The 10,598-nt window shown below is 40.2% G+C and overlaps 1 protein-coding gene across 1 annotated transcript; it reads right to left on the minus strand.

The window, feature by feature from the left end:
• Positions 1 to 4,163: 4,163 nt before the first annotated feature.
• LOC120741343 (glial fibrillary acidic protein) lies at positions 4,164 to 10,598 on the minus strand. The gene is made up of 9 exons (XM_040044175.1): positions 10,063 to 10,598; positions 8,319 to 8,379; positions 8,126 to 8,221; positions 7,865 to 8,026; positions 7,567 to 7,692; positions 6,724 to 6,944; positions 6,593 to 6,636; positions 6,296 to 6,378; positions 4,164 to 5,844 (listed from the first exon to the last, which is right to left on the minus strand). The coding sequence occupies exons 1-9, from the start codon at positions 10,581 to 10,583 to the stop codon at positions 5,803 to 5,805; spliced, it is 1,356 nt and encodes a 451-aa protein (XP_039900109.1). The 5' UTR covers positions 10,584 to 10,598; the 3' UTR covers positions 4,164 to 5,802.

Genomic DNA, 10,598 nt, shown 5'->3' on the forward strand with positions numbered 1-10,598 from the left:
TGTTTTATTTTGAAATGTATATACTGACATTATCTATTTATGGCATTGTGGATAGCTCGACAGTGATTTGACAATGATAGAGTGCAGACCCACAGCAGTCTATTCTGCTTCACCCTACATCTGAAGACTCTGTGCTGAAAATAGCAGCATCCTCTTACTCTGTGGCTGCCACTGCACCTCTGAAGTATTATATTAAACTAGTGATGGTAATCTTAAAAGTGCACTCATTTGTTTGTGTACATGTGCCTCTGTGAGAGGTTTTTATCCCTTTTTAAATTGTTCAGAAAGCACATTTTAAGTTTGTAGGTGAAAGTAATCCAAGACTTCTGTGGGAGAAATGAATTATACACTGCACCGGTTAGACGCGCAAGTGCCACTGCAGAAACAATTGAACTGTCAAAACTACAAAAAGAAAAAGGGATTCAAAACATGGTCGTAAACTGAGAAGATAGATTACTTTGTGTTTAACAAGCCTGAGACTGTGAGACTGGAAACTTTCAGTCTGGATTTTATTGTGCCACAGCCAGACGTGAGGATGCAGACTCAAACAGCGTGACTCGATCTGAGTTGCAAAAATGAAAAATTCAAGTTTGACTAAATCAAAAGCTAGATGGGGTTTAGCTTTCATACTGTGAGTTCTTGCCTGTGCTTTAGTCTTATAACTCAAAGGCCTCAATCCTATCCTTAACTTCAAATTGGAGCAGCAAGGACACGATTACCTGGCACTGGCAGTGTCTTCTGAGACGGAGCAGACATCCTGGCCAGACTTTCTATTGTGTACCTAGTTAAAGGTCACCTGCAGGCTGCAGCTGCCTGTTTCAAACTCACACACTGTGCACATTTTGTTTGGAAAAAAACACAAAAGAGTTTCACAGACAAAGCAGGCTGAACAGAGCTGAGTTATATTTAATGGCCCTTCCTCTTTTTATTGCAAATTTTTCTGTGTTTTGTCCACCACTAGTAAAAAATACGGTCACTTACAATATCTCTAAATGGTTTTTGAACCTTCAGAGTCTATGTAAATATGTTATTCTAATCTTCACCATGAAAAAACTCAAACAATGTGACAGAAACCCACCAGGAAGCCACTCATGACCCTTTGAGCTGCCAGCAGACAAATGTGTTTAAGAAGTCATCCTTCCACTTTGTCCAAAGACACGTGTTCACTGAAACCTAGACAGAAAAAGGTGTTAGGAGATCAGACGGTTCACCTTTCACTAGACGGGTTGAGGTAGTGGCTCTGTGTTTTGTCTCAACGGCCTTGATGAAATGAGGGCTAAAATTAACCAAGGAGCACACATGCCTCCCCATGACCCTGTGGTGTGAGAGCCACCAAAGGGCTCTCACACAGGAATGTGCACTAAAGAGGGCAACGAAAGACAAAGAGCTTTGACTGGAAGGCTATACATGTGAATTTGCCCTGATTCGCCATCACCCTGATTATTTCCTCTATGAGAAGATAATGAACATGTATTATCACCACTCCAGTGTGATTTGATTGTCTTATTTTTGTCTTAAAAAACAAAAAAAACAAAACAATTAGGTGAAATATTTTTGTTTAGTTTTGCATCTAGGTGCTTGTGTAATTTCTAACTTTCCTGAATATCTTCTGGAACATCCAAGTATAATTTTTTTAAATGTATTTGCATAGTAATTTGATTTGTTGTTTAAGTTTAAATGTCTAGATAATACCAGCTGGTATGCCAATGATACAAAAGTGGGTTAAGTTACAAATTAACAGACATGTGGGACAGGAGTGTAAAGTAAGGCACCATCTGCCTCTTCTAGTAAAGATGCCCTTTACTTAGTGTTTGTGGGTGGGATCAGACAAGCCTTTGAACTCAACCTTCATTTTGATCTCAGATACACACTTTAAAATTTTCATGACATATGGCCGTAATTCTATCATTTCGAATCACCTGTTGTTGGGCAAAAAAAAAAAAAAAGCAACTGCCAAAATACTCTAAACGGCCGCTGTGAGAGTCTTTGCTGTCGTCCGTGTGACTCGAACCATATTTTGCAGCAAATCCTAACAACTGAGACGCTAGAAGAAGCTAATCCAAATTGTTTGTCTAAATGGTGTAGATAAATCCTCTCTGTAATTCACCTGCAAGATTTAGTCGGCTTCTTTCAGTTGAGTATCTCTGCAGAATTTATTAGAGAAACATAGAATTCACTGGTGAAAATAATCAATTTCAGAGGTTTATTTTTTCTCTTGATATTCGGATTTACATAGTTCAAAAAAGGTGTTGGCACTGTGTGTTTGTGACTTCTGTACATAACATATGCATGCATGACAGCTGTTGCTACCTCACATCCACCGTAAAAAGATAAGCCTGAAAAATGCACGGCTCTGTAACCCTTTGTACCTTCCCAACCTTGTGGAAAAGCACTAGATGGGAAACGGGGCCAACTGCCTGAGAGTTTTATCTGCTTGAAATTCCTTCAGCTCAGGGTTGCCTTCAGTTAAGACCTGAGAACCTCCATTCTTCTGATAAAAGCTGGACAAAACAGACATGCTGTGCTTACGGACAGTTACTGGATCATTTAGCCCTGTAAGACCCAACCCATAAAAAAATAGCCAGAAAATTCATTTTAAAATTATGGCAAGTATTGATCTTGTTGATGAGATAGAGGTCTCAGAAATTCACGTATCAAATATGATACAAAGGGCATTATAGAGTTAATACACATGTTCCACTCACCTGGTAAGAAAATAAAAAGAACTCCCCACTAATGCCAGTGAGGCAGGGTGTGACGTTTTTCTAAATTTAGGAGGAAAACCATGTTCATGTCTGTGAAACCAGTCAGCTTTTTTGAATTTACCATGTTAGGTATTGAAAAACATTGCATTTACTTCATTTACTCAAATGTTTGCTTTAACAGATCATACTTAGACATGTTTTTTTCACCATTTCGAGACAGTTTACTTCTTGATAAATTTGGCAGACAAAACCATAAGACAAACAAGAGTAGGGAAAACAAACGAATCACATTTAAAGTCTTTTATTACTTGGTCTTTTCAGCCTTTTAGCTGCTTTTGTTAATCCTTATTTAAGGCAAAGAAAATCCTTTAAGTTCAAAGTATAGTTTGAACTCTATAACTAAAAACACCCACTGGAGTGCAGCTCAAGCTTGACCCGTTTCAGTAACTGTTGGTTAACAGACCAGATTCAGAGCCTGTTACAACTCCTTAAAAAGAGTAAATCAAAGATTTTTTTGTTTTTTGTTTTTAAATTGTCTTACAACAGTACTCCTATTCCCATTGTTGGTACATCAAAACATGCTTTGCTTACTAAAATAAATCCTTCCATAACAGTTTGGAGATTAAAAAAGAAAAAGTGATAAAAAAAATTAAACATCCTGTGCAATGAATAAATAAATAGATAAAAATAAATAAATAAAAAATCTGAAGTTTATATAGTTTTGTATCTTTAAAATTGACCAAAGTCTTCAAAAATCAAAGACAGTGAATATGCGCAAAAAATAATCCCTAAAAAAAGTCTTTAAGCTTTCATTAAAACTTTAAATTAAATTAGTGACTAGCGGCCAGTATCAATAAGAATAATTTCAGGAGCAAAAAAAGTTTATATTTTAACACCTGACGAGTAGTTTGAGACAGACATGGTTGTGTAGGTGCCTGAAATGGAGTGGCCTAGTGTCGAGTCTGTGGCCCTTTGCTATGTGTTTTCCCCTGCTCTCTTTCCTGTCTGCAAATAAAAGTCAAAAGCCAAAAAATTACATCATTCCAGCCCGAATGACATATAAGGACACCTCTGACAATGTAGGAAACTCACTTTTTGAGATCATGTGTTTATCAGTCCAGTAGAAATGTTTATCTGCATCTCAAGCCATACTATCTTTTGCCACAAATGATATCTAGGCCCATACATACAGTGAAACTCACACAGGGCCATGACATAACTTGAAGTGAACCCATCTGCTCAGCGGTACAGCCTGCTTGAAGGGCAGAAACAAGCAGTTACAATGAATAATATCTGTCCGCTGCTGTCAGCCCTCTTGTCAGGCTATATAACAGCTGAAAGTGATGAGAGCTGATATACTGTATGAATGTGTCAGGCTTGTATGAGAGGCAAAGGAACATGACTATGAACACATGAAAACACTGTTAGGACAGACTTTTTATAAAAAACAAGAGGGATCAGCAAACAAATTGTTTTATTTTTGTTAACATGACATCACAGCTCATGGCACTGGTCAAAACTAATGTTATATTCACACCTGCAGAGGTTTCTAAAGAGCAAAGGAGCAAAAACTTCTATTTGACATTCAGTAAAACAAAATAAGTTGCTAAGTGTTATTAGAGGAAAAGGGAGAAGTGGCTGAGGGATGGGGGTGAAAGTTCCAGTGTAAAGGGTGCTAGGCATGAACACATGGTGTCCTTGGCGACAAGTACAGACACAGCCGGCTTTGGCGTAGCACCACTCTCATTAGTGGCAGGTCCTGTCAACACTGCTTCAGTCTGTGGGGGTTTCAACAAAAGTTGGGGCTTGGATTACAGCGTTTGAACTGTGATGTCCATCTATGCTTCCAGCAGTTTAAAAAAAAATCTAAATTCCTCCCATTCAAAAAGAAAGAAAAGGAAAAGTTGGAACTGCAGCACAGTTTATATGTGAGGTTATTATAACAACCGCATGGTCTCTGTGTCTTCCTCTGCTATCAGCCTAAAATACAGGAGCTGGCTGACACTTGGTGGAGGCTGCAGGGCAAAAGCCGTGTCAGTACCCACACCTGTAAACTTGCCTGTCTTTTCCTGTTATCGCTACAGGATAAGTGGGCATGTCATGACGCATCCTGGTGTCAAAAAACTCTGCCCTTATCAGGTTGTGTTCAAGAGGCAGAGGATGCTAAAGAAGAGACAGAGGGGTGAAAGGACAGTGATGGAGGGCATTTTAGAGGCCCCACACAAATGGTGCTGCTGACAAGCTCTTACACTTTTTATAGAGCGAATGAACGCTCTAGAAGTCGCCATAGTTACTCCCTCACGACCTGTATCTGCACATTTATTTGTACTTCCATCTGGTTGTGCAGATTTAAGTCCGCAGAGCAGCAGAGATAGCTTTGTTTGGGCAGTCATTGCAATGCAATGCATATAATGTATCTACCTATGCATGTGTGCTATACTTTACATTCAACAAGTAATGAACAAGTAGAGACTAGAACAAAGGGAGTGAAAAATCAAAATAAAACCAAACGAAGGGTTAAAAGAAAAAAACAACAATTCAGACTCACATGCTCTGACAGAAGCTGCAGTACACACACATATCTGCCATTACTTGCCTAAATCCATTTAAAGTGTCTGCATCTGCAACTCCCTCCTTTATTTCACTTGCACATCAATCTCCACCATGCTACATGCTAAACATAATCACTATGATTCTGTGCCTCTTCTGTGTCATTTAATCAAAATCAATGCTAAAAATCTGTCCTGTCAGCTCAAGTTAAAATTAAAACAGCTTACTTAATTTTTATTGGAAAAATCTAAAGATGGTGTGAGGTGACTGGGCTGCAAACACTTCAGGTTTATGGTGGAGCTGTACACAAAGCCACACCGAGATATCTTTCAGGAGAAATTCTGACAAGGGAGACTAAGTACAATCGGTGGTTATATTGTGGTTGCAATAAAAAGAAGCAGGTGATGGAGGAGGGAAAAGAGAGGGATGCAGTGAATTTGATGGGGTAGCTTTTGTGTCTGGAGACAAACAAATAAAAATGGTAGTAATATCCAATAATGCACATTCAGAATCCCCAGGGAAATATGGATGAGCTGGTCTTGAAACTTTAAGGAAGATCTTTGTGTTCAGTGGTTGATTCCTTAATGATCTGAAAGGGGGAGAAATTCAGTTAAAAATAACAAAAAGAACAAATCTCTCGTGGGTTTTTAGTATCAGTTGCACAAGGCATCAGGTGTACTGAGCCACAGTGAATCTGTGAAAATCTGCAGAAGAGTTCAACATTGCCCTCCAGAGGGAATGGGTTAGAGGTGCAATGTGCAGATCGTCCTGAAGCAGTGTGAAAGACTTACACAAGCACTAATTCACTCGGTTTACTAAGTGGCTGGTTGATTACAGTAGCAGAATATAGTTAGTTTGCCAAGTTCTGTCCTTATGACTCCTAGAACATATGCTGCAGACCACTGACATGCCATGGAAAATGAGAAATGTGTGCAGATTAAAAAGATAAATTAAAGTTAAATAAATAAATTGGTGGTGAGGAGAGTGAGGTATGCTATGTCTGTACGATCCAGTGTTGCTCTTTGTGTTCATCCACATACCTCCCCATCCCTGGTCTCCACAGTTCGAACCAGGATGCTTCTCTTCACATGGGCCTCAGGAGTTTTAGTGTCCAAGTTAGTTTCTAAGGGAAAAACACAGGGAGAGTGAAAGGATATTAGCTCTGACCATACCTGCTGAAACACTATCCTCTGTTCACATTTGGTTTAGAGTACAGGTACAGGATTAATCTCTTTTTAACCAATAAATACTGTCCAGTTTAACTGCTGGTATTCTACAGCAAAAACAATTTAATCAGTCAAGGGAAGAAAATACCGGGGTTCAAAATTTAAACTGACCTCTAAACTGCATGTTGGAAAAGCTTTGAACTGGAATCGTGATCCTGGAAGAAGAGAGACAAAAATAAATAAAAATCAGTATCACATACTATGATTTATCGTTAAATCTGACCAGACAAACTCTAACTCACCTGCTCTCCTCTCCCTCCAGGAGCTTCCTGTATGTGGCAATCTCAATATCCAGAGCCAGTTTGACATTGAGGAGATCCTGGTACTCCTGCAGGTGCCTTGCCATCTCCTCTTTCAGCGCCTGGATTTCCTCCTCCAGTCGGCTCACTGTATCCTGGTATCCCGCTGTTTCCATGGCACAGCGCTCCTCCATTTCCCGGAGCTGGCGTTCCAGTGACTCATTCTTAAATAGAAGAGAGAAGACCACATAATAAATGGAGTGAAAGAGCAAATTCTGTACACCAGGATTTAATGTAGATAAGTAAGATTTTGTTTAATGTTCTTCCTAGATAACTTGTTGATGCAAAATTTTACACCATTACTACGATCTGTCTCTACTGTTGCTAATCCTGCTAATACAACTTTTGCATTTACTACTTCTACAGCATCTACCACTGCTGTTTCTGGTCTATATGAACTGCTTTTTTCATACCACTAATATTGGTAGTACTGTACAGATGCAGGATTAACAAAACAAAAGATTTATTAGGCTACTTTGAGTTCAGGTAGAAGACAAAGAAGAGAAAACTGATTGTTCTTCAATCTCAATTCAAGACCAGACTATTCACAAGTTTCTGAGTTGCCTCCCGATGATCCAGAAGTAGGTGGAAAGGGGAAAGAAAACGTTATCTCAAATTAAAATTGGGAGGTCAGTGCTTCAGCTCCACACTTGTTGTTTCATTATAGTTTTAACAGGCTATTTTATAGACAACAAAAAAGTGTGTGTTTGCCAAAAGTCCATCTGACTGCAGTGTAATTTGTGAACTCAAAATGTCTGTGTAATCTGCGGGATCTGGTGTACTTACTGTGCCACGAAGAGCCTCCAGGTCACAGGTGACCACTTGGATCTGACGACGATATTCGTTGGCTTCCTGCTTGGCCTGGCGGAGGGCTTCTGCATTTCTATTGGCTGCATCTGTCAGGTCAGCAAACTGTGTACAAAGGTGAAACAGCTCGTTCGTATGTGGTGTGTGCATTAGCTTATTAGCTGTGAAAAATGATCTTTATCTTTGTGCATTTATTTTAAATTTTCACAGGAAATACAAAAAGAATTGTCACACATATACAATATGTGTTTTATGTCAGACAGCTAATTCTTCTCACCTTGGATCGATACCATTCCTCAGTCTCCTGCATATTCGAACTTGCCATGTTTTCATATTGGACCCTAATGTCTCTGAGAGCAGCAGTCAGGTCTGGTTTAGACACATCAAGATCAACATGGACCTGCTGGGCCATGATCTGCTCCTGTAACTCACGCAGTTCCTGCAAGGAGGAAGTCCAAATTTGATTGTGGTTAGTGGCAATTATTGGTGCCTTAATATTTCTCCTCCGTGACTTCTATTCCTTCAGTTGTATTCTTACCTCCTCGTGAATTTTCTTCAAGAAGTTTATCTCGTCCTGCAGTGCATCAATCTTCCTCTCCAGCTGGACACGATTTAAAGATGCCTCATCCACATCCTATGCAAGAAATGAGCACACAGGGAGATGAAGTTGGATAGTCAGTCATACCGAACGTCTAAATTATTTAGTTGATGATTTCAGGGAACAGAATTACCTGTCTGAAGCCATTTAGATTATTTTCTGCATCCTGTCGGAGCCCGATTTCATCTTGCAGTCTAAGTCACACAAAGGAGAAAAATCACCAAATTAAAAAAATTAAAATTAAAAATTTTTTTGTAAGTTAATAGAACATCCAGTCTTTCCAGTTTTTGTTCTGCAAAATACTTTTATAGACAAAAAATCATAAACACACCATTTATTTTGAGTTAACTTGTTGTGGATGAGTATGCCTTTTTGTCAACTCCTTCACAACTCAGCAAGAAGGAAACAAGAGTGGAAGGATTTAAACTTTTTTTTTTACAGTTTCTCAGTTATGTTTAACAGAGCATCATCTGCAAGGGCTAAAAACATATATTTAAGCACATCGATTAGATTTGCGATATCAGCTTTACCGCTGCTCCCCATGCTGCTGGGGATGTGCGGGGCTCAGCTGAAAGGGCAGCTTACGCATCATTACACATTCACTCGAATCTAGCAGCCAGAAGCCTTTCCCACGGGATGGAGCAGACACACACAGAGACATAAAAAGGACGCATCTACGCACAGCCTCGTGCACAGATAGGCACCACCCTACAATCCATCTGCCATGCACACAGTGACATGGAACTCTAAGCATCTGTATGGCTTCATGGAGCGATTGCTGAATAGAGGGCTTCAAGAAGAGCAGCATGAATCACAAAAGTGACCTCTGACCAGAATCATCACTATTCATGCTGCATTATTTTAGAGGACCAGCAGCTGCGTGGTAATCGGAGGATATAGTGTGAGAGAGACCTTTCGAACCTTTAGAGGCTTCAAGTCAGTCATTCACAAGATTAAATTATAGATTCATGCCACATATGCATCTAAATTTTTAAAAAAAAAGGTGCATATGCAATGGCAGTGAATTAGTATTTTGGAGTAACAGGGGACTAGTAAACATCTGCCCGGCTGGCCGTTCCCTTTGTGTTGGGCTACCATTGTGTTTCCCTCATTCCTTCGCACTCACTCAATGGGGACAAGGGGTTCAGCGAGGATCAAGTTTGTAAAGAGGGATCCAGGAGTAAAGCTGGGGCAGAGCACAGTGGGCTGCATTCCAGCGGGTCTGAAATCTGCATATAAATGAACTGGCAATTATAAAAGAAAACTAAGAAAAAAAACCTTTCCACTGGAAAGAGTTTGTCTTATTTTGTGCCAAAATACATAAAATCTACTCCAGCTGAATGTGTTTCCCAATCAAAGACCAGCTAACCAAAAGCATTTGTCTAGAAAACACACTTTGTGGGGGTTTTTTCACAGTCCAAATATATTTTTCAGAGTGTGTTTCAGGTTCTACTATGCTTTAATCGAGAACATAGAAAGGTTTAAACAAGGCTCCAAAACATCTACACACTAACTGAAATATGAAATTGAAATTCAGTACATAACTCTAAAAAATCTATAATATTTGAGTAAAGGAAGCACATAGGGGTTTATTCCTACTCCTCCCTCTTTTAAAAAAATGGTTATTCATTTCAATTTTAGCTTGTAACCCTAAACATAACACAAAATGCCAATGATATCACAAAAACCAAGTCTTTGATTATTAGAGTGTGCATTCAAGTAAAAAGAAAGCAAAAGGAGTTTGCATTTCTTTCATTATTCTTATACATACATATGCAATCTCTACAAGAGATACAAATGGGTGGTACTACTGTGTGATCATACATCACATCTACATGATCCTCCACCCACAGAAGTCCTGCCCTGCTCCCTCTTACTTCTGCTTAAGTACAGCCAGATCTGCAGCCAGGTTATCCCTCTCGACCTCCAGTCGAGCCTTGTTGTTGGTGAGACCATCCACTTGTCGTCGTAGCTCCCTGAGCTCCTCCTGGTAGATGTCTCCCAGTCGGCTTGGCTCCTTCCCCTTCAGCTGGTTCAGCTCTGCCACCAGCACCTTATTCTGCTGCTCTAGCAGGCGCACCTTCTCTATGTAACTGGCAAAGCGATCATTCAGGCCCATCATCTCCATCTTCTCGTTAGTTCGTGTTTCCTTGTACTGGGCCTTCAACAGAGAGTCAGCTGAGAAGTCCAGCCGGTCAACGGGGCTCCCCAGCAGCAGGGCTGTGCTGCTTGAGCCCAGGGAGATCCGCGACACAGGACTGGAGTGGGTGACATTGCGAGGGGTGCCATGCCAGGAGAGGCGGCTAGAAGAAAGGCCACCAATTCTGACTCCAGAGCTGCTCGAGCTCTGGGGCCCAAAACGCTTTCTGTACGAGGACTGGACTCTCTGACTCTCCATGTTGGGGAATGGAGC

This window comes from Simochromis diagramma, unplaced genomic scaffold (genome assembly GCF_900408965.1).
Source record: "Simochromis diagramma unplaced genomic scaffold, fSimDia1.1 OVJJ01000321.1, whole genome shotgun sequence".
NCBI lineage: Eukaryota > Metazoa > Chordata > Actinopteri > Cichliformes > Cichlidae > Simochromis > Simochromis diagramma.

What these genes read in the sequence shown, in the direction of transcription:
- LOC120741343 (XM_040044175.1), bottom strand. Translation starts at nt 10,583, where the DNA reads ATGGAGAGTCAGAGAGTCCAGTCCTCGTACAGAAAGCGTTTTGGGCCC. An exon ending in CTGGAGGGAGAGGAGAGCAG is followed by an intron (nt 6,637 to 6,723) that starts GTGAGTTAGAGT and finishes CTCTTCTTCCAG; the next exon opens with GATCACGATTCCAGTTCAAA. An exon ending in TGGAGACCAGGGATGGGGAG is followed by an intron (nt 5,845 to 6,295) that starts GTATGTGGATGA and finishes TCCCCCTTTCAG; the next exon opens with ATCATTAAGGAATCAACCAC.